The sequence below is a fragment of the Lagopus muta genome, chromosome 1 (genome assembly GCF_023343835.1).
Source record: "Lagopus muta isolate bLagMut1 chromosome 1, bLagMut1 primary, whole genome shotgun sequence".
In the NCBI taxonomy this organism is placed as follows: Eukaryota; Metazoa; Chordata; class Aves; order Galliformes; family Phasianidae; genus Lagopus; species Lagopus muta.
In genome coordinates, this window is record NC_064433.1 from 127,033,236 (window position 1) to 127,060,983 (window position 27,748).

At 40.0% G+C, this 27,748-nt stretch overlaps 1 protein-coding gene across 1 annotated transcript in view; it reads left to right on the plus strand.

Annotated features, from left to right (window-relative positions):
• The first annotated feature begins 19,126 nt into the window (after nucleotides 1-19,126).
• Nucleotides 19,127-27,748, plus strand: part of PRKX (protein kinase X-linked) — a 55,497-nt gene continuing 46,875 nt past the window's right edge. The window contains exon 1 of the mRNA XM_048959649.1: nucleotides 19,127-19,619. Within this exon, the coding sequence (XP_048815606.1) occupies nucleotides 19,433-19,619 (187 nt within the window). The 5' untranslated portion in view covers nucleotides 19,127-19,432. The remainder of the gene's footprint in view (nucleotides 19,620-27,748) is intronic.

Below are 27,748 nucleotides of genomic sequence, written 5' to 3' on the forward strand. Positions count from 1 at the left end.
CTGATCCACCTACTCCTTCTGTTTGGCAGTTCATAGTAAATCCCTAGCATTATATTAACCTTATTTTTTTCTCCTTTCATCTTCATCCAACTATCCAAGCACACTGCCTCCTTCTGAACTTCAGAGTAGGTATGTATACATTCTTAATTCACAGAGACACTGCTCCCTGTATTTTTTGTTCAGCATGGGCAGGGTTTCACCCTATATTTAAACTAGACTTGAGCACTGTAACTATTTCACATAAATGCTGACATATCCCGAAGCCTCAAAACTCACTTGGATACTTTTTGGAGTAAACAAGAGATGAGCCACTGTAGTGACCTACAAATGTACCAGCTTCAGAACAGTGCAGACTTGATGCACGTGTAAGGAGAAACTGGATGAGTAGAGATAAAAACGTATTATCGTAAAAAGGCAGTATTGTATTAATGTAACAAAGCGTCACACAACACAGCCACACAAGAAAACAGGAAAAATCTGTAGCAGTCCTATAATTGTCATGTAAATTAAGATTAATAATAGCAGAAATACTCATCCCATGGTCTTCTAATCAACAAACAGTAGATTACAGGGTAATTAGTAGAGATTTTATATATGATCATTATGCTCTATATTATACAGTGTCTAATTATAGTAGCAATCAGAAGGCATGTTAATAACAACAGAATCATCTGACAAAAAGCACATAAACTAAAGGTGTAGCACATCCATGAATTGTATACATGATCAAACATAACATAATAACATAAATTTAACTTTTTTTTTTCATTAATTTATGAATCTCTCCAAAATGATGAAAAATAGGACATCTAAATATTTCTGAAAAAGACGGATTATCATCATAGAAGAAGATAATACTAGCAAGTTACTGAATGACCATCTGCATAAGTTTCCACTTCATTTCCAAAGAGACAATTGAAAAAAAAATCAAAACATTAAGCATGGAAACATTGGATATTTGTGATCCCTAGTTAATTCCAGTGAGTAATGTATAGGACAATTTCTGTCTTTTCAAATGAGAGCAGATCCCTAAGAACTTAAAAACAAAATGCTTTCTTCCTGAAAATGTAAACATGAAGTGTATCAGATTTACGGCAATAAATAAAACTGGGTTTCTATGTTCACGCACGGACAGCAATAGTATGATTTTCTGAAGGGGAAGTTATGCAGAAAATGTCTTAGTTGAAACTTTCAAATGCTGAACATTAATGGAACTGAGCCCTTAGTTTAAGACTCAAATGTGAGCTTACAGTCTTCAATTTAGACAGCAATAAAAACAGTCCTTGGAAGAAATAACCATAAAGCACTATGGGATCATTATTATGATGGTTGTTGTAAAATGATAATTTATTTCCTGAGAAAAAGCAGAAGAATGGGTATTACCTGAGTGAGAACATTTGAACAGGCACTGCTACATCCACCATCTAGCAGTCTGCTTTCTACTGTTATCCAAAACAATAACAATTAATCTTTAAAATTGATACAGTCAGTAGAATGGTCATGAAGAGAGATAAAAGGAGGTTCTGGAACAGAGTATGTACTCAGCTAAACGTACTTAGAAGAATGGAAAAGTTAAATGCGACTAAAATGGAATAAAGTGTGGGAGAAAGAACATTTCATGAGAACTAACATGGAAAGATTGTGGACCATATTCCTGTAGCTGCCTAAACCAGCTTGACTTTTATGTTCTAGTTGTAAATGCTTCCCCAACAGGATCAAAAGACTTGTTCTTAAGTGAACAATTTGACATAGCATGCTTCATTCTCATATTAATAAGGACCTGGGAATGTGCTAGAGAAAGCAAAACACGCCACTTCTGTTTAGCCATATGGAAGAAGCCTCAGGAGCTCCATCTTAGAAAGCAGTCTCAATTCCATTTATCAATCAGCAATTCTCATAAACTGTGAAGAGTATTTAGAGACATGCAACATTTGATCTGTGAATTTTCCATTATTCAAAGAATTGTTTCCAAAACCATAGAACTTACTGATTTTTTGAGGAGACCAGCAGAGAAGAACTTAGGGGCTGTGGTTGATGAAAAACTGAGCCAGCAGTGTGCACTTGCATCCTGGAAGGCCAACAGCATCCTGGGCTGCATCAAAAGAAGGGCGGACAGCAGAGAGGGGGAGGGGATCTTTTCCCTCTATTCTGCCCTCATGAGGCCCCAGCTAGAGCACTGCATCCAGGCCTGGAGCCCCCGGTACAGCAAGGATGTGGAGCTTTTGGAGAGGGTCCATAGGAGGGCCACAAGGATGATCAAAGGACTGGAGCACCTCTCCTATAAAGATAGGTTGAAGGAACTGGGCTTGTTCAGCCTGGAAAAGAGAAGGCTCTGGGGAGACCTCATTGTAGCCTTCCAATATTTAAAGGGAATTTATAAACATGAGGGAAATCAAGTTCTTACATGGGTAGACAGTGATAGGGCAAGGGGGAATGGTTTTAAATTAAAAGAAGGGAGATTTACATTAGATGTCAGAGGAAAGTTCTTTACAGAGAGAGTGGTGAGGTGCTGGAGCAGGCTGCCCAGAGAGGCTGTGGATGCCCTGTCCCTGAAGGCGTTCAAAGGCCAGGGTGGATGAGGCCCTGGGCAATCTGACCTAGTACTGGATCCAGTGGCTAGCAGCCCTGCCTGTAGTATAAGGGTTGGAACCTGATCATCCTTGAAGTCTCTTCCAACCTAAACCATTCTGTGATTCTGTGATTCTATCATTCTATACAGTTCTTCCCCTGAAGCACAGAAGACTGGCCCAGTTGGCCCTCTGGGGCATCCAGCATTCTTAAGCAGGTATAGAAATGTTGTGCACCTAGAATTCACAGAGAATAAGAAATGGTTATTGAGTAGCCCATTTTCTGGAGCTAGTGATGCAGAGATAAAAAATACAGGATTGTCCTCAGCCTCAAGAAGATTAGCAAGCCTGAGGCAATTTCTTTTTATTTTGTGCTAATATTTTACGCCTCCTCTGCCAAGCTTTTCTCCAGGGCCTTTTGCCAGACAAAGCTTAGCTGTGAAATGATTTCAGTATTTCTGTGAAGAACACAGCAAGGCCAGCAGTGGAAATTGGGAAATGGATACTCTGGACTGCAAGATGCAATTGAAGCAGCAGTCTGTATAATGACTTGTATAGCTTATACAACTCAGAGTCAGCAAGTTTTTCCGCTCCAGCTGAAATTTTATTTACATGTACTCTGCACTATTATTATTTAAAAAACAACAACAACAAACATTCCCATTCCAAGGCCACCAGTGCAGTGCCTGCTAGAGTTGGTATATTCACCTGGCATAAACTAAAACCAGCAATGCTTCATTAGTCATCTGTGCACCTGAGTTAAAAAGCCCTCATCAGCTGGGTACTTGCCCAGCTGCACTGTCTGTAAAATCCAGAGTGAAGATAAATACTGACTCTGATCTACCTTTCCTTTCTTCCACAATGAAAACTAATTATTTTCCCAAATTTGCTGACTTTTTTTTTAGGGAAAACCAGCTTTAATATTTACTCCGTTCTTACAGGAAAGTTCTGCCAAACGGATTAAAAAACAAAACTAAACTAAACAAAAACGAGTTCAGCTGATAAAAAAAAATAATATATGTGAAATAATGATAAGGAAAATCTGGTAAATATTTATATTCCTACAAAATACCAACAACAAAAACCAAAAACCTGAATCACTGGGATCAATACGTTTTTAAAGATACATACAAGATTGAACTGCTGCTACAGAACCTGAAATAAATCTAAAACTGCAAACGGCAAGACATAGTGAGGAAGAATGAACAAAATATGCCAGAAACAGTTACGTGTTCTACAGAAGTGAAAATTAATAGGACAGAGAACTTTTCGTAGGCGACCAAACAACAAAAGTAGGCAGAGATTCAAAGAAGACTGTATTCCAGAATTATGAAGGATATAAAATATAGGAAGAATTCACGGAAATAAATGTGTATTTCTGGGAAGAACAAAAGCTAAAACAGGCAAATTTAAATGTACTTTAGAGTAGAGCAGGATTTAGCCTTCAAACTTACAACCATGAAAGACTGCACAGATTTTATAATGTAAATAGTGAGATCCAGTTAAAGAAGAAAGGAAAAAAAAAAAAACCACAAACTATTAGGAAAAAGAGAGATGTGAAATAATGGAAACAGCATTAAAAAAAAAAAAGAAGTTGAAATTCAGAAAAGATGGGAGCACTTTGAAAATAACTTTTGATGCACTCATACAGGAACCTGTCCAATATTTGTGGCAATATGTCTCAGAGGAAGATAGTAAATAATTAGGAATGATAAAAGGAAGTCAAAATTAGCAGGATCTTGGTTTGAACTTGGCTCTGATGAGAGATTGCAGTAATAAGATTACAACAAAGCAAACAGACATTGGAATGTCAATATTTTTTTAACTATACGAAGATGGATCCTTCCCAAATACTTGTGAAGATAAGGCCAAAAAAGAAAGGAAAAAGAAGAAGAAGAAAGATGACAAGACATATTTATATCATAAAAGGTACATAATGCACCACAGGAATACAAAATAAATTATTTGCAATCAACTTATGGAGCGTATTGTCACAGACTACAATTTAAGAGTCAACTGTGAACGCTGTCCAAAGTATTTTTAAAGTCACTTTAGACAGGATTCACTACCTTTGTGTCTTTTCTGACTCTTCTCATTAATACTGATGAATCAGATTATGTCTACAGTAAAATAAACAATTTCACAAGCAAAGGTAGATAAACAAAGGCAACATTTTTTTCCAAGAGTGATGGTCTTATAAAACAGTTTTGATGTTAGCTAGATTCACAACAGAATGTGTTATGAATCCATTCGGTAGTGAAGCACTGGGAAAAATAGTTTGACAATAGCACATCAGCATTTTGTGTGGGTTTCTTCAGCTGTAAGTCCTTCGTACATGGGGTCGCACTCATTCACTCTTCCTGACTGCCTTATTCATGTCATTGCTTTTCGGCAGTAGGTTCATTTGTGAACAACTATTTCCAAGGATAAAGTACCAGAGGAATAAAATTTCATCAAAAATCTCTGATGAGCACCTTAAGAATTCACTGAGAATTGCAGCCACTGCCATCGAACCAGCTTGATACATTAGTTTCACAAAAGCAATGTCAAATATCCCACTAGTTCTGTGTTTTCATTGCTTTTTTTTGTTGTTGTTTAATTAAAAATATTGAAGATTAAAATAAGTTTTGTTACTTATATGCATGAACTTTATTATCTATTTTATGGGGGCTACTCTGAAAGCGAAGTCTGCTATTTTAAAGCATTATGTCAGAGGCAGATGGTGGTGGTATGGCAGTAGCGGTTGAACCTTCCCACCAACATTCCATTACATTTTGTTTCCATGCAATAAGTGTCAACAGAGGGGCACTGTGACAAAATGGTGTCTGGCATGGAAGTGCGTGTGAAGCAAAAGTGTGGAACCGAATTTCCGCAGCGTGGAAAAATGTCACCTGTTGATATTCACTGACACTTGCTGAACATTGACGGAGACTAAAGAGTGGATGTGAGCACAGTGATGCAGTGGGTGGTGTGTTTGAGTAGTGGCAACAGTGCTAGTGGGTCACCTGCACTGGTGTATATCTCTACAAGCATGGCATGCAAGCTCTTGTTCACTGCTGGCAAAAAATGCGTAGAAAGTGGTGGTGATTTTGTTGGGAAATAGTGTTTTGTAGCTGAGATTTTGCTCTATCAAAAAGTATTATCATGCTCTTTGTATCTCTTGTAGTTTCCATGGAAATAAATAGAAGGCATTACTTTTGGAGTGACCTTTGTGTATACAGCCCAAGACAATTCCTGTTCGCTCAGTGCCACCCAGGCAAGCCAAAAGGTTGGACACCCATTGATAGGAGGAATGACTTTAAACTAAAAGAAGGAATTAATTCTTTACTCAGAGGGCAGTGAGACCCCAGCACACGCTGCACAGAAAGATTGTGGATGCCCCACAGTCCCTGGAGGTGTTCCAAGCCAGGTTGGATGAGGCTCTGAGTAGCTTGATCTGGTAGATAGCAGCCCTGCCTTGCAGGAGGCATTGGAACTAGATCGTCTTTGAGGTCCCTTTCAGTCAAAGCCATTCTACAATTTCATAGCAAGAGGCTTCAAAAGGCTCTGGAGTTCATAATATTTTTTCCATTTTAAAATAGTTCCCTTAGACTTAAACTTCATCAGGCTGCACTTCAGAGAAGTTATTCTCCCCTCCTTGAATGATTGGCACAGCTTCCTCAGAAACGCTTTTCAGAACAGCAAACTTTAATCCAAGGAGTGACCTTTTCAGGATGTTTGTATAAATGCACTTTTGTTTTCTGATATTAAATGCATAATCATTTCTAATCATAGTTCATGATGTTTCCACAATATGGAGGGATGCCATTCTTTAGATAATAACATGCATAGATTATTAGAAAATTTCCCAATTCTTTGCCTTAGCAATAGAAATTTACATGATGTAACATTACATCATGTTGTACATTACAACATTACAACATTACATCAATGATGTAACATTAACTAATCTTCTATTTCTGAAATATATTGTAGGTTTCAGATGACAAGAAATTACTGTATTTTCAGCAAATGTCTAAAAAGAAAAAAGTAAATTTCTAATATTGTATTTCCTTTGAATAAGCAGTTACACTTCAATGCTTTTACTTTTCTGTGAATTTAAAATTTAGGTGTAAAGAAAAAAAGGGAAAATAAACGAATTGGGTACTAAATACATACTTGAAAGTGAATTTTCCAGCCAACCTACATCATGAGTGCACCTTTCCCCTCTATCATATCATTATCCTGTCAGAAATCATCAGTGTAGTATTTTATAAAATGTGCTTTTCTGTGTGCTTATTTCATGCTTTTGGATTAGCAGAAAACAATTTCACACCCAGTGAAATTAGTTTTACATGTAATAAGAACATGTAGTTTCAAGCTTCATTCTGCTGAATCAGCCTGATTTGTTATAAATGCTTCTTACAGAACTTTGCCTGTAATTTACTGGTTCAGTGAGATCAAAGGTAATTTCTTCTCTTCTTCTTTCACTGTACTCATACGTCAACTGGAAAAACTGTTTCAATTGTAACAGTTTCAATATAGTAAAGCACTTACTGTTAAGTACGTGCTTAGTTTTTTAGTTAGTCAATAAAGCACTTAAATATTTATTTCATTCCTACAGATTTCAAATCGTAAATAAGTTCAAACTTAAACATACACATATTTGCTTTCATGAAAAAAAGGCAAGCTGAGAAATATATTTTGCATTAGCGTTACCCAAAAAAAGCCTTCAAACTGTAATCTGATTGCATTAAAATTCATTAAAGATCCTATCCTGCTCAAAATCCCTGAGTATAGCTGGAAACATTAAATTGTCAACCTTTGCAACCTTGCCTAAAGCTTCATGTCAAAAAACTTTAAGTATCAGATTTGTCACATTATGCTCATCTTATCCCCACTGACTGTAAGAAATAAACTATGCTATAATTAGACTGATATGAAATATTTATAATATTGCAAAATAGACACTAGTAATGCTTTTCACTGCTTCTCATTGAGCTGCCTCAGAAATAACATCACTAACTATTCTCGTATCCCTTCTCAAATGCCCAAATCATCCTCATGCTAACTCTTTTTTTTTCATCAAATATTAATAACAAAATAATTTAGGTAGAACAGAAAACTATATTCTGACATTATTGAATATATATAGCAAAAGGAAGACCTATCAGCGGTCAGATAAAGGTTATTCTGCCCCTCATAGCAGAGTAGAATTGCACATTTGGACATTGAATAAATCTGAAGAAACATTTGATGTCTCTATCTTCCAACTTTGCTTTTTAACTCTCTTACCTGCAAAACCATCATAATATTATTTCCATACCTTAAACTTCTGATTTTCTACCTCCTGAAAATCTGCCTGCATGTCTTTTGCTAAGATCTTCATTCATCTTATCTGACATCCATTGGGGGCATAGGCTGGCACAGTCAGGTACTATCTATAACTGTCTAAAAAAACCAAGATGGTCAGCATACTGTCCAGCTGATTTGGGCATTTCAACCTAAATAGCAAGTGCTCATTCAGAAACAGCTGACTGGAAAACATCTCATCAGGTATTAATGCCCTCAAACTTGTATTCTTCTCTTTTAGGGAAGTATTTCACCCTTCACCAGTGTTTCTTTGTGAAATCTCCATATCCCCTTACTGGCATTTCTTCCTGTATGACAGCAATTTTCTTCTTTTTGATATTCCCAAAATTCTAGCTATCAAATTCAGATTCTAAAAACAAACAAACAAACAAACAAAAAAATGCTGAATCCAGCAAAGTCACTCCAGAAAAATTTCATAATTCTCCAGTTTATTTTTGAATTCAATTAACATCTGAAGTCTAAAGAAATCAAAGTTAACATAAACTACAGGCAGCACAGATGCCCTGAATGCAATGAATTTGGGTATCCCTGCTAATGGAGAAAGTATAAAAAGTCTTTTCACAGAATCACAGAATTGTAGGATTTCAAAGGGACCTCCAGAGATCATCAAGTCCAACCCCCCTGCCAAAGCAGGGCCTCTACAGCAGGCTGCACAGGTAAGTGTCCAGGTGGATCTTGAACATCTCCAGAGAAGGACACTCCACAGCCTCCCTGGGCAGCCTGTTCCAGTGCTCTGTCACCCTCACTGTGAAGAAGTTCCTTCACATATTGGTGTGGAACTTCCTATGCTCCAGTTTATGGCTATTTACCCTTGTCCTGTCCCTACAAACTGCTGAAAAGAGGTTGGCCATGCCTCTGACTCCCACACTTAAGACATTAATAAGATCCCCTCTCAGTCTTCTTTTCTCAAGGCTGAACAGACCCAGGTCACTCAGCCTTTCCTCACAGAAGAGATGCTCCAGGCCCTTTATCGTCTTTGTGGCCCTCCACTGGACTCTCTCCAGGAGATCCCTGTCTTTTTTGTTCCAGGGAGCGCAGAACTGGATACAGTAGTCCAGGTGAGGCCTTACCAGGTCAGAGTGTAGGGGAAAGATCAGCTCCCTTGACCTTCTGGCCGCACTCTTTTTAATGCACCCCAGGATCTCATTGGCTTTCGTGGCCACCAGAGCCCACTGCTGGCGCCAACCTGTCATCCACAAGGATCCCCAGGTCTTTCTCTGCAGAGCTCCTCTCCAGCAGGTCATGTCCCAACCCGTACTGATACTTGCAGTAATTCCTTCCCAGGTGCGAGACTCTACACTTGCTTTTGTTAAACCACATCAGGTTTCTTGCTGCCCAGCTCTCAAGTCTGTCCAGGTCTTGCTGAATGGCAGCAAGTGTCAGCCACTCCTCCCAGCTTTGTATCATAGATGTACTTACTGAGGGTGGATGCTATCCCCTCATCAAAGTCATTGATAAAGATACTGAACAAGTCTGGACCCAGCACTGACCCCTGGGAAACACCACTACTCACAGTTCTCCAACGAAACACTGCGCCACTGATTACAACCCTGTGAACTTGGCCAGTCAGCCAGTTCTCAACCCACCTCACTGTCCACTCATCTATCCCACACCTTCTCAGCTTTGTTATCAGGATGTCATGAGAGACAGTATCAAAAGCCTTGCTGAAGTCAAGGTAGACGACATCCACTGCTCTCACCCCATCTACCCAGCTGGTGATGCCATCATAGAAGGCTATGAGGTTGGTCGAGCACGATTTTCCCTTGGTATATTGTTCATTTTCTCATAATCACTTTTTCAGCTCTGTAACTCTCATTGGGAGATATGAACCTTGTTCTGTGCAAGACTGCCTGACTCTCTGTGAAAGGGTGTGTTAAAACAGAAACAGATAAGAAACCCACAGTATATAAACATTAGGAGAACAGCTTTTTATAACATGAAAGTAGCACCACTGATACAGTGGTTAAGACAGTAAAGTACTTGAAGAATAACAGTCACAAAAAAAGGAGTAACCAAGGATCACAACCTTTTCCCTGTCCTACAGGATCTGTATGGCTTCCATGAATACAGAGGGCTTCTGTGGCACACAGAGGGAAGAAATGAAGAAAAATAGAACAGTTAAAAGTGAAAACAATTTAACTATATGAAAAGAACGTATTTCTGAAACAAGCACAGAAATAGTATTATTACCTTTTCTGTCCTGTCCTCCATCACACGTTCTATTTTTTTCCCTTCCATTTCTAACCAATAGTTTAAAGAGACATTCAGGAACATCTGAGAGCAGAACAGTAACAAGAATTAACTGTGGAAAGAAAGGGATGCAGATATATATTAGATAAAATATATTAGATACATTCCATAACATATACAAACATATACAAACAATAAAAAAGACAGGAAAACTAAGTGTGCACATACGAAAGAAATGTAATGCCCTATTGTCCTGTATGCTTTTAATCATAACAGTACAGTTCACATGAAGCAACACTCTGAGGGACTGCTCTGTCCCCTTCCCAAGGAAGGCTAGACACGGGCATGCAGCATGGTTCAGCGGGGTTTTGGGTGCCAACATCTACCTTGGGAAGCTTTGCTGGGTTAGGGCTGTAAAGAGACAAACTATGGCTGCAGATGAATCCTCAACTGCTGAGAGCTCTCTCTTGCTTTGTGATGTACTGATTAACTGTCAGCTCCATACTCCAAATGTGAACTCAGTGAAATCTCCGTTAAATTCCTCTCCTTTTCAACATTAGCAGGAATGCTCATTGCATTTATAAAAGATAACAGACACTTAAAAAAAAAAAAAAAAGTGTTATCTGCAGTCCCAGAATAATCTCCCAAGCATTTCTTCTACCAGTCTCCTTTACCTGCAAATATACCAACACAGGAAAGAATTCAGAGCCAGGCAGTGCCTCCTGCATCACAGCAATGTCCATGACCAGGTCAAGAGCCATGTGTGGCATTTCAAAGTGTTACAGGAACTGCCTATGTTAATGGTGAAGAATAGACTTGTGTGGTAATGTTTCAACTGAATTCCAAGTTACAACAACCAAAGTAGCTTTAACACAAATTTGACATTTATAGGTAGATATCATAGGAAATGCAATTAAGTATATAAAACATTTTAGAAGTTTACTAAAAATGGAGAGACACATCAGAACTAAAGACCCTTTTCTTGTCTTTTGTGGGTGAAGCTCACAGAAACGACTTCTTATTTTACAAATTCATTTTATCTACTCATCTTAGTCAACAAAAACAAACAAAAAATGCCAAGCATAGGTTATATCCAGTGCAAAGCCTATGTCATTACAATTTCCCCATGGCTCTGAGGAGGAGGCAGGTGGATGAAGAAAAAAAATCATGGCAAATACATTGAGAAACTTTCCAGAACACTAAGCATAAGCCTTGAAAAAGTGTATTTCTTAACAATATGATGCTTCTCTGCCTCATGGATATGCTCTGATTTCTACACATAACTAAACTCAAAGCCAATAGAAAATGCAAACATTTATTTTTCACTGACTTATAGCATGTATTCTACATGATTTTTTCCTCTACTTCAACCCACTATGTCATTTATTCTTCTTGGACATGTAGAGAGTTGCCCTGCCAGTGCACCAGTTGAATGTAGTTAACTATCTTCAGAAATGCTGGTAACTTCAATTCCAGCTGACAGATTTTACATTCAATTAAATAATCCTGATTTCATCTATCTAAAATTTGTAAAACTGCATCAGTCTAAAAGCTGGTAAGCAGAATGGCTGTGCACATCTTGGATTACTAAAAGTCCATGCCCTTAGCTGAGATATGACCCAGTGATCCAGACAAATGATCCGTTGCTTTTCAACAAACACAAAGAGTGGAAACAAGATCAGCTCAAAGGCCAGAACTCAGTTGCTAAAGATAGTACAGGAGTTAGGTAATTAGATATTTTGCAAGATTGATGAGCTACTGGTTGGTCTTTATGCTGCTGAACTCATCTATGTTAGTATTTTGCCTTGTGCAATGTTCATTGTGTTATGCTTTTGCCATGTTGACTACTTTGCAGATTTTTACTATACAAAAACAGGATACATGTGAAAATTAAATGCACTATAAAGCCCTGGACAGTAAATTGTCTTTCGTCAGGAGTGAACATATGTATGCTTGGAAATAATCTAAGGTTTGGTCAAATCTGTAGTCATCACATTAACTTGACTTTTCCAAAAAGCCACAATGGTGTTTGTTTGTTTGTTTGTTTGTTTGTTTGAAGTTCATAGTTCAATGGGCAAGATGCCTGAGTAGAACACACTTCCGTTTTATATTTAAAAACAGATTCTCAGTTCCATCACTTGAATAGTTTCATGCTTTTTGTTATATGCTGCCATTCATAAAATCACCTAACTATGAATGAAAACCCAGCTGTAGCACAAAAACACTGCATCTTATTGATTAACTCCATTGGTTTTAGTAGAATTTAGGCAATTGTTTGAAATGCAGAGATTAGGTAGGCACTTAAGAGTATTTTGCTTAATGAATCTACAATGACTCATGTAGTGAACAGTTCATGAACTGAAATGTAAACAGAAGACTGAATCACAGCTATATCACTCCATATTTGTTTTGTAATATTTATATTTGACCAGCAGAAAAAGAGTTGGAAAGCACCATATAGGTTTTATATCATACATAAGATTACAACAATGAATTGTAAGAAATCTAACGTCTATTCATTTTCAGCAGTGATCAGTTTATATGAGTATCACCAGAATTATTTTTGAAGGTTTTTGTATCTGTTTTAGCTCATGTTTCTGTAAGGAAAATAACTGATGGTGAAGATAAAGGTATAAATCAGACCAGTTTGCAATGTTAAAATAGTGTGGCATTACAGAATGAATTTAGAGAACTTACATTGTATTACTTTTAATTAAATTAACAAATTACAGAATATGAGAGAGCAGATTGAGAATACGTTACTTTGTGGCTTGTGAAGAGATCAGTTGTGGACAATAAAGACATGATTACTGTAGCTAGATTCAACTTGTAAAGTCCTTCTCATAATTCAATTCCATTTTTGAAGATAACAGCTTTCATGCATGCAAGAATTTTGCTTTCAAAAGAATAGCAAGATTTGCTTACATTTACCATTCAATAAAAAAAATATTGCATTTGTTAGACTGTAGCTGACTTTAAGCATTAGAGAAGTTAGAGACACAGTGCTTGCCTATTGTCTGGAGCTGCCCTGGGTTAAATCTGACTTTGTACTTCCTGATTGAGCTGGGCAGATACATTCAGAACACAAGAAATTCTGATAATGTAAACGAGGGGCCCATCTCTTTTTCCTGTTTTTTTTTTTTTTTTTCCAACCTTAGTGGGACTGTGAAGTGATTAATTCATCCAGAAGACTGAATCAAGATCTATCTAAATGCCATTCATGGGTAATGCAAACTTCATCTGCAGCTGTGTACATCCACAGAGCATTCAAAGTGACGAATTTCTTTTTTGAGGGGCAATGGGAGAGACACGAGGACATGGCAGAAGAAAGCTGAGGATAAAACTGAAGCAGCTTGATGGAAATGCAGACGGTTTTAAATTCCCCAGAGTTCACCATGTGCCCTAACAGCCTGTGCATGGCAATAATCTGGCTAAAAACCTAGCAACCTTATAAGTAAATGCCCAAACTAATTCCTGAACTGGCTCACCAGGAAGCTGCTGGAACGCCGAGCACACACACTAGGGTGTGGGTGGGACTCATGATCTGAGAGAGGGAGGAGGACAAAACCCGGGCAGCCTGGATTTGGATCGGCTCAGCAAGAACCACACCTTTAAAAGCCTGATGCCAGCGTAAGTCGTGACAAGTGGGGAATCTGACACTAAATCTAAGAAGACACAATAGATTCCCACACCTACTGTCTTTCTCACTTTGATGTCTGTGACTAGAGGGAAATTTTAGTTCTCTCTTTTTCCTCACAAAAGCCTTCTTAGTTATGGACATAAGGGGACTAAACAATTTTTTAAAAAAAGCTGAATTGAAAGATTTAGTCTGTTCATGCACTAGTTGTATGTGCCTTAGAAATGGCAATATTAGACTTTAGAAGTCCTTTAACTATTATGTCTCATATAGAGAGAAAAAAAGTTCTGCCATAAAGAGTTCACATCTATCTAACTGAAGACTCCTTGATGAGATGGCTTAGTTCCCTAAGCCAGGCACCAAAAGGTGTGTTTTATTGTCCTGCCTGACAACTAATATGTTATAAAGTTCATGTAATGCTTGCCTTGCTATAAAATTTTGATAACACTCACACTAGCCAATCATTTGTGGAATTTAATGGTTCATACAGTAATCTTTGCAGGACCTTGCCGACATTTGTAAAAACACACTACCGTAATATACCATAATTTCTATAAATAAATGTATCTAGTACTACATTTAATTTCTAACACTTCTGCAGCATTCTACAGAACAGCAAACTGACAACTTCATCTAACAGGCACAGCAAAAAAGGGAACGATTGTGAAGTAGGGATGTTTAATGTGAAGAATACGTCCTGCAATTGTCTCTGTTAATTTAATGGAAGGAGATTGGAAGGAGAACTCCTTTCATACCATTAAGATCAAATCTGCTGGATACTCCATTTGCTGAGCAGCTGCTATAAACAGCATACTATCCTGTGTATTCAAATAAGCTGCAGAACTACTTATTTGGGGAAAAGAATGAACAAAAAGACATCCTGGTACATTGCTGTTCTATTCTGCCTTCCATCTAAAGCAAATATCTCCATCTGCTTTTGAGAACTTATCCAGCACACTGGTATCTCAGTGCCCCTTGTAACATAAAACAGCATTCCTTCTACATGTTTGTTTCTAAAAAGGTGACCACAGCTTCATTTGGTGAGGGAAGCAGTTTTGCATATATGTGAGATATGCACTGAGAATGCTTCACACAAAGCATTCCTCAGCAAATGCAGGCAAAGCAACATCTAGTTTCCAGATCTCAATCTAGTTTCCGAGGAAGATGGCACAAACTTGCTCAGGCTGGGCAGAAGTCTAGACACCCTAGTAACAACACTAGGACGCACTCCTGAAGCCAGGCATCAGTTCAGCAAGATGCTACAAAAGTTTAGGATGCTGACAGCTGTGGGTTTTGTTTTTTTGTGGTTTTTTTTTTTGTGTGCTTAAATTCTCATTTGGATTGAGACTCTACATTCATAACCATTTAAACACTTTCAAAAAATTAAACATAATCATATTAAAATACAGGTATGATAGTTGCCATATGAATATGAGATATATTTGCATAGTATGTGATTGTTCATTATACAAATGCTCTTATTTCCATACACTTAAGGAACTACTTCAGATGGGCAGCACAATTTCCCCCTTTTTTTGTCACAAGCAGGGATTTCTTGTACAAAATTCCTGCCTGTTTACTTCACAGAACTTGCCTGATCATGAGCTTCTTTAGCAAAACAAAACAAATGAAAAACACATAGCAGTACTAATTATCTTTACCAGCTATTCTTCTTCTCAGATCAGTCCCACGCTTTTAGTCACTGTACATAATGTGACAAGAGAAGATGCAGAACTATTTATTAATAATAGCAATCACTGAAGAACTTATTCACTTCCTTCCTGCAGGTTTGGGCAGGTTCTCTAACAATCTTGTTGTAGTTATTTCACTGTGATGGTGATGGTAAAAATATGCTTTAACAAGATTTGTGAGGAAAATTATGAATTATGGGGAGGAAAAAGCATGCTTTCAGGTAGGCAAACCTGCTCAAACCACAGGGGAGACTCTTTTGTCTGCAGTCATGGAGACATTTAAATGACTGATTCTCTTCACAGCGAACCACAAAACCGAGAGTCCGGTGCTTAAATCACATCCATTTGTTTGATATGCATATCACAATGTCTTCTCCAAATGACAGAGCAGTGAGCTCTGTTATGAATTTTTACATAGTCAGGCAGAAAGCCTGGAATCCTTTCCATCAGTTTCCTGAGATCCTTTCCAAAGGTTTCCCCAAAAGGAAAAAATAAAATTAAAAAGAAATGGAAAGTAGGTTTGCAGCTTATCACCCACAGAAACACTGTCTGGAAAGCGTGGCTCTGTGTGTAGCAAACATAAGCACGAGAAAGGAAACATGGAGAAACACAATTAACACCTGGAACCTCAAAATCCTTGACAGTTGTGAACTTAGTCTCCTTAAGCTTCTGAACTTATAAAGGAATATAAGCAACTGAACACTTTGTGCAGTGGAAATGGAAGGAAAAAAAAAAAACAACAAACAAACACCTATCACTCAAAACCACAAGTGTCGAGAGAAAAATTAAATTAAATTAAACCACTGTTCTCTTTTTTTTTTTTAATATATATCTCTTTTAGTAAGGTATTCTACTAATACTTTATACTAATAGGTATACTATATTTGGAAAAAAATCGTCTGTAACATCTGGTATTCCTAGGAAAAAAAATAAAATGGAGATAACACTTTGTGTGAACACCTACAAGATAAAGGAATGGAAACACAAGATATGAAACTCAGCCTTATTCTAGAAGAAACTGGCTGAAGGCATCCATTGCATGTGAGAGAAAACTGAAAAAGTACTGTGAAAACTGAAATGAGTAATGTGCATTACCTATATGGGAAAATTGAATTCAAGAAATACCTATGAGCAAAAGTTCACATATTAAGTTGAAAAATAGTGGCAAAAGTGACAGACAAAAGAAGAACATGGCTGCAGACCTTCCTATAAAGTGCAGCCAAATTGGGCAAGAAACTAAGCTTAAATATCTTCTGCTGTTACCCACCTGCTTCCACCTGTAATTCACAAAGTTACGAGTTCTGATTCTTAGTCTCTTTTAATTTAGAAAAAATGGCATTTTATTTCCCTGGTATATTATACTACTCCGCAGCTGCAAGATAAATTCTAAGTAGGTTATACAGAGGTGGTAAAGCACAGTAATAATATGTTGACATTCAATATAAACATTGCAATTAGATTGCTACAACTACAGCCAGCAAATGCTTTGGATACCAGGCTAGCAAAGCAGTAAGCACAAGGCTGTTTCATCATAAGAAAATGGACACTGAATTCAGTGGAGCTAACACTGTTTACAGACCTCACTGAATTGCAGCCTTATTGAATGGGTCTCACCATATAAGCTGTGTGACAAGCCACAAACTATTAAAGTATAGAAGGAGATTTTAAAAGAAGTTTAAAAATTTTGAATGCAAGAAATTTAATCACTAAAGTTCATATCATAAACAGGAACATGACTTGAAATATACCTTCTATATGGTATTTTCTGTCCTCTTTAATGTCTGAGCAGTGGATGATTTCTCTGTTTTCAGGACAAGATTGGTTTCAGGAAGATCATCTTGGGCAGACTGAACTCAGGGTAGTCTTTATTTTTTCTACAAAGTTATTTTTGTATGCATATTCTGATTTCTTCAGCGTATGAATGTTTATTTCTCAAGCTTTTATCTTAAACAAGATGTTTCCGTTCTTGTTAAGAGAGGCTTGTTGGCTTGTTCAGCTTTTGACCAAACTAAATTTACAATCCACCAGAACATTTATAATTTGCAGTTTAAGGAATCTTTCACAGAATCATCCCAAGTTGGGATGGATCCATAATGGTCATCGAGTCCAACTCCTGAAATACATCTATCCTATCTCTGAAATACTCTATTGAAGGCATGATTCACGCTAATTTTTTGCACACAAAACTTAAGATAATGCAAAATGAAATTAAATTAAATAGTAAATAGAACAGTAACACATTTCAAAAAGCGCAGTAAGGAAATTTGAAATTTTATAGCAAAAATTATGTCATCCTCCTTGACCAATGATTCATTTCACAGGCTGGCAGGAAGCAGGGATGATCTAGCACTTTTCCAAATTAGTCATAACCCCCACGTCAACAAGCCAAAAGATAAAAATAGATAATACATGCTGTGAGTGTCACAACTATGAACAAGACCACAGGGATCTTTTAAAATTCAAGAGACAGATACATAAGTTTGTAATTTCAATCATAGAATAGAATCATACAATCGCTTAGGTTGGAGGGCCCTTAAAGACCATCTAGTTCCAACTACACTGCCATGAGCAGTTTTGCCAGCCACCTCTTGTGCCAGCACCTCAACACCCAGCGTGTAAAAAAACTTCTTCCTAACATCTAACCTAAATCCCCCCTTTTAGTTCAAAGCCATTCCCCCACGTCCTATCAGACCGTGTAAAAATCCATCCCCTCCTGACTGCAAGCTCCCTTCAAGTAATGGAAAGCTGCAATAAAGTCTCCCTGGAGCCTTCTCTTCTCGAATTATAACAATTTCCATTCTGATACTCATTTTTGTATGCACACATACTTATTTCTCATTATCACTGAATATTCTCCACACCAAAGTCAGTAGACTCTGCATTTGCATGCAATACAAAGGAAATGCGAAATGCTACTTCCGTAATTTTACACTCAGCCTTACACACACGCTCCACTCATTGAAGCGAGGGCTAGGAGCTGTAACCAGTGTAGAACTGGGCCAGAACAAGGCATGGAAAAAATTAGGAATTCCTCCCCCGTTTTGACATGACCTCTTCCCAGTGACTTGGCTCACACACCAATTTTCCCTGGCTTTCAGTATAATCATCAACAGCTCCTCGGCCAGAGCTACTCAGTGCTGCGTGAGGGGCCTTTCCAGCCAGCTCAGTGTAGATATACCCCACCACCTCATCGTAGGCTGCAGCGCTGAACTCTGGGGCTGTTTGCAGCCAGACATCTACCCATTTGAAAACAGAGGCTACAATCACGCGTAGCCGCCTGACGTGCTTGGGTGGGGAGTGCTTGAAGTTCTCCGGCGCGCTCGGGACTTGCAAAGCCTTCCCGGAGCCGACAGCTCGAAGGCAGGTGGGCCAGGAAACCGCCCTGCCACCCGCAGCGGGCGCCGCCACTCCTCTCAAACTTTTTGAGAGAATGAGGAGGGATGAGAGAGGACAGCAGCTCTGAAGGGGCTCGTGGGACCTCTCGGGGCGGCAGCAGCGCCGCTCAAATCGGGAGAGACCCAGAGCAGAGCGCCGGAGTTCCGCGACACCCAGCCGGGCGGCGCCTCCCCGGAGCCGCGCCCGCGGCGAGGGCCGAGCTCCGCGCTCCCGCCGAGCGCCGGGACCGCGCCTGCCCCCGCCCCGCCACCCTCTGCGGGCCCGTGCCGCAGCGGCGGCGGGCAGACCCCGCCCCTCCGCCCGGCGTGTCGCGCAGCGCGGCTCGGCGCGGCACAGCACGGCGTAGCCAGGCTCGGCCCGCCCGGGCTCTCCCTCGCCATTGTCTGCCTGCGCGGCTGTTCCTGCTGCGGGTGGCGGGCGTGCGCGGCGGCTCGTGATGCTGAAGGGCTCCGCGTCCCCTCCGAGGCAGTGGCAGCGGGCGCGGGCTCGAGCTCCGGGGCGCAGCCACCCCGCCGCCTGCTGAAAACTGAAACTTTGCGTCCCCGCCGCTCCCTCTCGTCCGCCTCCGCCCCGCCGCCCTCCATGCGCTGAGCGGCCCCATGGACGCCTTCAGCGCCGCCAAGGCCAAAATGGGAGCGAAGAGCGGCGGCGAGGCGGCGGCGGCGGCGGGGTTGGCCGCTCCTCAGCCCGCCGCCACGGCCCCTAGCCCCGCCGGCCCCGGCTCGACCTCGGCGCCCGAGCCCGCCGCCTACAAGCTGGAGGACCTGGAGACGCTAGCCACCGTGGGTGAGTACGGAGGCGGCGGGAGCGGGGAGGAACAAAGAGCTGCCCAGGTGCTCCCGGCGGGCGCGGCCTCCGCTCCGTCCCCTTCCCGTTGTCGCCGCGCTCCCCCTTTCTGCCCGCAGCCGGGCGCTCAGCGCTCGCTCTGAGGCGGCGCGGCAGGAGTTTGGGCCGTTAACGGACGACAGGTGGTGCTGGGGCAGCCCCCTCCTTACACATGCACGCGTCCGTGGCGGGCGTTGTGCCGCCCGGCATTGTGGTACGGGCAGCGCGGGCGCGAGGTGCGATTCGGCTCTGCAGCCGAGGAGCGCTAACGCCCGGCTCGGCTGTGTGCGGGCGGCGCGGCTGCCCTCCGGTACAGAGCTGCTTCGGCTGGCTTAGCTGCCTTTGGGTGCATCGTGATAGAAATTCATCATTTAAATGCAGTCGTAGGACCGGTGAGAGATCAAACAAGTTAGCTGAATGCGTTTAAGTGTGTTTCAAAGCCCCAGCGTTCTGCTGGCCTGAATGCTGATGCGGAGGTGTTTTGCCCTAGAGCTGAATGTTGGTGAAAGGCAGTGTTACATCCCACATCTGCCACACTCCTGTGATCAGCAGCGCTGAGGTGTAAATGCGCACACTTAGTAACCTGACACATCCACCGTCGGTAGTGATGCTTTCATATCAGTGTAACATCTGCCTGCTGTGCACATACAGCTGGTTTTGTGCGTGCTTTGAACATCCGAAGGTTCAATGGTACAGAAGTTGGACGTTTTTCGTTAGAGATCTCTGGAGGGATTTTGGATGGATTTATTGTAACAACTGCTGCAGATATGACTTTCACTTCAGCTCTCTTCAGTCAGTGAAGTGGATTGAAATCCTTTCTTAGTGCAATTCGTGGTTTAAAAAGGTCTTTAAAAATGGAGTTGAAAAGGCCTGGGAGCGTGGTGATTGGTGAAGACAACACTACCTTCTCTTGAAGTGTGTTGTTTTATGAGATAATATTTCCACGTTGAAATGTCAACAGGCGTTTTATTGAGACGTTAATTGAGATTCCTAAGAGTCTGCCAGAAAGGTCTGTGATGCTGTTCCTCTGCCAGGAGTGGTTCGTCTCGTTTGTTACATCACGGCTGGTTGCTGTGGATGCAGTTGTCATCACCAAAGATTATGACTTCATGTGGAGCACAGTCTGTGGGAAAACACTGATTCTTAAAGAATGCAGTAGTCACAGAAATGTTGCTGAGGCCAATGAAGAAATTTACCTTGGTTGCTCCAAAAGTAATACCTCCTGTTTGTTTCCAAGAAAGCTACAACAGACATGAAGAGCACAAAAGCACTTTAATAGAGCAAATTCTCAGCTACAAAACACTATTTTTTAACATGGTCGCCACCTTTAGCTATGCATTTCTGCCAGCAATGAGCAAGAGCCTGCGTACTGATCTCAGAAAAATCTGCACCAGCAACAGTAACCTACTGTCGTTCCTGCTGAAATGCACCACCCGTTGCCTCACTGTGCTTGCATCCACTGTTTGGTCTCCGTAAACATTCAGCAAGCATTGAGGAATGTCAGTGGGTGCCATTTTTTCCACATGGAGAAATCCAGTTCCACACCTTTGCTTTGTACGCACTTCGATGTCAGATGCCATTTGGACAGACTGCCCCTCTGCTGCCATCTGTTGTGCGACAGCAAGATGCAACAGGATCTTGGTAGGAAGGTTCAACCTCTGCTCCCCTAGCATCAACATCCAGCTGTGATGTTGTGGGCCAGCATAATAAATTAAGAGGCATTACTGTCAGAGCATAGAAATAATCCTGATGATGGTTTGAAACAGCATAATTTGTTAGGGTGTTCTTTAAAGTGCTCCTTAGAGTTTAAGAAAGAGGAAAGTTTATTTCAATAAAGAGAAACTGCTTGATGTAAAGACACAGAAAGAAAAAATGTAAAAAGGAGTAGGCAGCTACTTCTGATAACACTAGCAATACTGAAAGAACACTCTCCCTACCTGCTCTCTTTTCTTTTTCTTTTATTTTTCCCCCTTCTTCATATTTTTGTAACTGTCTGAGTAGATGAATATTTGCATCTCTTCTGGACTTTGGCATTTGTTGGTGGGGAAAAAGACAAAACGTAAGATGTGATGTCGCATGTCACAGATGTATGCATGAGGTCTTACCTCAAACAAGAAGCTGACCTGTCTATTTTCAGTTGGTTTTGAAGTAGATTTTAGAGATGTCTGGGTTCCTTGTTACAGGGCTGTGACAAGGGAAGGGACCTCGCTTCTGACCAGGAAGCAGTTGGCAGCTTCAAAGTGATACTGAAAGTGAACACATCTGTACCAGGCTCCAAGTGGCAGAGTTTGTGAACTTGAAGATCTGGTGCCCTCCTGAAATGGCTGTGATGCTGCTGAGATATGGGCCAGCAGCATTGTATGTGCCTATTGAAATGTTGCCCTGCATCCTGTAGCTCGATCAAAGCTATCAAAGGTATATTGCAGCTTAAGAAACACGTTTTTGCTTGGCTTAAAGTTTTGTTGTTGTTGTGTTGTTTAATAAGTTAAATATAGTTTAGGTTCATAGCACGTACTGAAAGAGTGTATCTACTCTTTTTGTTCGTGGTTAACTTAGTATTACCCTATCCTTTTATTTGATCTCCTTGTGGAAGTACAGGAGATGATTGTACTGTCATCAGTTTCATTACAGCAGCCCAGAGCCTTGTGTGCAGCATGACTGCTGTGAGAAGAGCAGCCACTGTCTTTCGAATGTGTGCTCGAAAGCTGTGTGTGCTCTGAGATATTTGGAGATAGCTGTGGCATGAAAGGGGACACCCAGAAATTACAAGACGGGAAGTTCCGGTATCTTTCCTCCTAGGATCACTGTTGCTTGTAGATATACTCAGGGCTAGAAGGGCAGCTTTGGAAATTATCTGCAGGAAAGTGATAGTCTGGAGGTAAGCTCTGTGCTCCTGCTGCTGTGTGTAAGTAGGATATAAGCTAAATAAATTACATTACTTGGGATTGAGCACCTCCTCTTGGAGGATGGAACGAAGTTGTTAATAAAAACGAAAAGTGGCTGGAAGTGGTACTTGCTTGGAAGGCAACAGCTGCTGGCTTTAATATCCTCTGTAGGCTGAGAGGATTACAGTCTTTGCTGATGTGACCACTTCAGTGCAAGCTATCTTAGAACTGCTGCTCTCTGACTTCTGTTGGAAGTTAGGCCTGGTTTAGTAAAGAACACCTTATGAAGGAAGAAAGAGAGCAAAAAGAGAGTAAGCATAGTTTTGCACAGTGATAGGTGGGGGGCATTTATCTCCCCCTAAACATCTCTGGGCTTTGATATTTGTAGGCTCTCTGATAAAACATATTGAGAGCAGAGACTAGTGTGTGCTTTTTGGCACTACCCTGAGACTTGGTCTGTAAGGTAGTTGTGAGTTTGGGGCAGGTACCAGGAGTGGGGTGCAGAACTGGTTTCTGGCACGAAGAACAGGAAGAATATTTCTGTAAGGTTACTTCCTGAGAGGTTGAAGTTGTGGCTTTGAGTTTTTCAGGTACATCATTATTTTGTTGGTTGGTGCTTTTTTTTGTTTTACTTGTTTTACTTTTTTGTTATCTTATCTAAGAAGGTACATGTTCTGCCTTTGGAACTAATGAAGGTGCCTTTTTTCCACTTCTGTTTTTGAATTGTTTTCCTTTTCGGTGGAGGTTAAGCCACGTGTGTTTGCTTAGTATGTTCAGAAACTGCTGCTCAGACTGGAATGAAATATTTGTGAATCAGTTGAGCTTAAATGATGGGTACTCATCTGTACCAAGGCTGTGGTAGTACTATGCTGCATAGAAGCAAAAATGTAGATGTCATAGCTACATTCACTGAAACTTAACTGCTAAAAGTTCACGGCCCAGCCATGCTTGAATTATCAGTTTCAAAGTACTTGTAGGTCTGGTGAAAGAGAGAGACCGTGAACAGTAAGTGAATCATCCATGGCTTTGCTGGGCTTCTCACAAGGGCACCCTTCCTGTTCCAGGTGCTGGTGTCTGCAGCTGGACACCTTACACATACTCTGCAGATACTACTTTTTTAGTTATGTCATAGTGAAGAAATAATGTAGATAAACTAGAGTAATAGGTACAAGTGAAAGAGATTTAGAAGCTATTTCTTTACTTTCAGGCAAGTGAAAGTGAGAGAAGAAATCTTATGTTCCCAAATTAAACATAGGTTAGTGCAGGAGTAGCAGGCAGCTTTGGATAGAGGAGGGTGACAAACTTACTCTTGCTCTCTCTCCTGCGATATAAGTTTCCTGCCCATTTTTTGAAGTGCAGTGAATTCCATAGCATACATTTTGAATGTGCAAATCAGGTTTTGTAAATCTATTAAATTGATTGAAATATTTTAATAATAACATCTTCATTTGAAAAGATTCTTTTGAACAGCTGTTCCCATTATGTGCTTTAAATGAAGCAAATGCAGAATAAAAAATCGGGCAAACCAGTATTGCAATTTTTCTGAGCATGGGAAAATTTTAAAAAGTGCATGGGAAAAGTGGGAAGTAACATATTTTTAAATACGTAATTTCAGTGAGTTCACAGACAAAATATGTTAGCCAAATCTGTTTTAAATGACATTATACCATAGGGACAGTAGGTACAGATCTGCTGTCTAATGCTGTGAGAAGAACCTGCTTGTGTATATGATGTTACAGGACTATTTACCTTCTCTGTAGTCTAAATGAAAACTTCCACACGAGGATGAAGTTTTTCTTACATCTCTTTGGTTTCTGACTAAGCCTTGCTAAGTCTTAGTTTTGGTTTTGCTGCTGAGAGCAGCTGTTTTGAATACTATTCAGGGAGGTGTGAGAACATTTTTTTTTTTCTGTTTTGTCACCTTTACTTGATATTGCAATGATAAAAAATAATCACCAATTTTACTTGGCAATGTCCTTAAATACCACAAGTTTTGAAAGAAAACATGGTCTGAATGTTGTGACTGTAATGGTGACCTGAATTCACCGTCGCATTTATACATCTTTGAGACTTTAGTCATCTAGCTAAATTACTTGGATTTTATTTTCACTCTTCTGTGGAATGTCTTGCTTCATTTTTCCCTTCCACAACATCATACTTGTCAAAAAATAAACCTTTAGTACTGTTTTAGCTGATCTGGAGTGGGAATGACCAGGTGTGACTCAGCTTTCTTCTGTTGCTTGTTTGAGCACTGTGATAGTTATTGTGGAATCAGCAGCAACAGGTCTTTTTGCATAAGGTTACTGTTCTTATTTTAGTCTGGGAAAAATGGTTTGAAACAAGTAGTGTCTTATGTCTTTCAAAAAGAAAGGTCAGAAAAGGAAAAGTATATGAAAGAAGTCTGAGCATGTGAAATCTGAAAGTTCACATTTCTACTTTTCTGTCTTTCAGTTATAAAGTCAGTGAGGAGGTAATGGCTTACTTAGTATTTGCCTGTCACCTATTAGATCTACACCTACGTTTTGGTATGTAGTTAACTGCAGAAAGAAATTTGAGATTCTTTCTCTGATGTTGCGAACTTAGTACATTTTAGAATAGGCTTTGACTCTCAGATATACTTCTTGCAGATAAATAACCTACTAAGTCCTACAAGTAGTTCAGAGAGCCACAGAAGTACCTGCTGTGATGCAAATCATCTGGAATCAAACTAGTTCTGATATTTCAGAAATAAGAAGCATGCAAAACTCCTCTCCCACAAAATCATGAGCAAATAACACCACACCTTCTCCACAGAAAGTCTCTGCTTAAACAAAACTAATGTTCCAAGTGAAGATATTGTTGAAAAATTCTACCATCGAAAGTGTTGTGTGTCAACTCAAGCTTGACAAGATAGAAAATGTGAACAGAAATAGAGATTTTGTTTATTTATTTACGTACTTAGATTTGAAATATGAACTTTGTTGGAAAAATTCTGCTTGATTCAGCTTTTCCATGCTTAGATTCCTGAGTTTGCCTGTCTGGGCTTTTTGTGATGGATGGCAATAGTAACCACTTGGATATTCAAGAGGTAAGTATCAAAAGTAAGAAAAGGGTGTTGGAGTTCAGGTGCTGCTTCTGTTTGTTGTGAGGAGTGTAGACATGCAGACAAATTCACAGAATGAGTTTTCCTGAAGTGGGAGATAGGAACGTCTTGTTTACCTTGCAACGACTTGTCTGGGCATAAGCTGTGCTTAACTAAATTAGTTTAGGTTAAACAGTACAACTCCCTTTCTGTTGATACTTCCTAATGTAAAACATGTTTAGTGTTAGCTTAAGGAGTAGTTTAATAGAATCATAGAATCACTAAGGTTGGAAAAGACCTAAAAGATCACCCAGTCCAACCGTTCACCTATTCCCAATAGCTCCTACTAAACCATGTCCCTCAACGCAACATCCAGTCTTTCCTTGAACACCCCCAGGGTCGGTGACTCCACCACCTCCCTGGGCAGTCCATTCCAGTGCCTGACCGCCCTTTCTGAAAAGTAATACTTCCTCATGTCCAGCCTGAATCTCCCCTTTATATTATATTATACATTGCCTTGGTAAAGCATAATAGATATCCTTTCATTCTGCAAAATTTTGGGGCTGTTTCAGCAACTTTGGCGAGTTGGTAAGTAAAATTTTGCTGGGTGCTACGTTTTGTGTGCATCTGGGATATTCTGGTGATAGGGGATGGCATGTTTCTTTTAGAGCTCTTCTTCCACATAGAGACTGTAAGTGTATAACTGCTGAGGAAGCTTACCTGGAAGACAGGTAAATTGTGAAAGTAGTTAATAAAACAGTGTATTGGAATGTGAGTGCAATGGTACAGGACAGAAAAATGTTTTCAAAACATTTGGGTCATCCCATTGTTCCCTTTCTTTGGATTTCTGTAGTCTTGCTTTGTTAATATTTGTAAGAGAAACGTTCAGATCTTTGCCCGTTGCATTATGTTTATTGTTTTACTTTGGATAGATCCAATATACTTGAAGGGTTTTGAATTAATTTTAGTTGTGGTGGTAAGACTAAGCTGGCAAATTCAAGACTTCCTTCTAAAGTGTTTTCAGGGGACGATGCTTGAGGTGATGTTGCTTCTGAAGCAGTGAATGTTCCCAGCTTCCTTCCAAAGCCCGAAAGGAGCAGAGTGTAAAATAGAGACAGGATTTCTGTGAGCAGTTTTGCCCAACACCCTCTGGTAATCTCAAAAAATACAATTTCTGAGCCTGATACTTTTTTATCATTTTGGAAAGCTTATTTAAACAGGAATGAAACGTCTTGTTCTCCTCTGAAGAACACTCTGAATATGCTAGAATGGCAGTCTCATGGGGATTAACTTAAGCTCCCTTCTTGTTTTTATGCAGTTTAAGGGCCCCAGTCTTAGTGAACTCTGAGTAATTTGTGTTTACAATTCAATTTAAGCAGTTTAACTGTATCCACGTAAATGCCTAAGCTCTTTCACTGAAAGGCAGAGGGATGGTTAAAGCCGTTGCTGGAGCCTGAAATCCTTACATACGCATTTTATTCTGAATATGCTCTTCTGAACATACCTATACTGTACATACAGTATGCTATTAGTTTTTTTTAATAGACACACCTAAACTAGATTTTAACTGTTTGCCTCACTAGTTGCCTCACAAGTATTCTAAACTGCTTGTGCTTTTCTGATAATAAAGTAAGCTTGGCTAAGTTTGAACTTATTCTAAAGAATCATATTAAAATGCATATACTGCATTTTAGAGGTAGTTTGAAGATGTTCACAGAGTTGCTCTTCAAATGTATATGTAAATAAAGTCTGAAATTTGTTTTTGGTGGATTCTGACAGCTACCCCATCTAGTCCTCAGTTATGGTGATCTGTGGCACCTGTTCCTGAAGGCTTCCTGCTCAGTTGCTTGCTTTCTTCACTCCCATCCCAGCTGGGAGAATTTGATAGCCTGATTTTTAATTGATGAACACTAAGTTTTGTGTAAATTTGTAGTGATTTTTCTCTGGGGAATCAGTTGGTTTGCTTCAGTAGGCTTCACCTGAGGCAAATTGCTAGAAAAATGTTAAAAATAATGAAGGAAGCGTTGTTTGTAGATGACTCAGCTATGAGATAGAACATATTTATGTCTGTTATCAGTGGCAGCAAAATGTTACACTTGGCTCTGGGGTTGACTATTGCTGTGATCATTAGAACTGATCTTTAT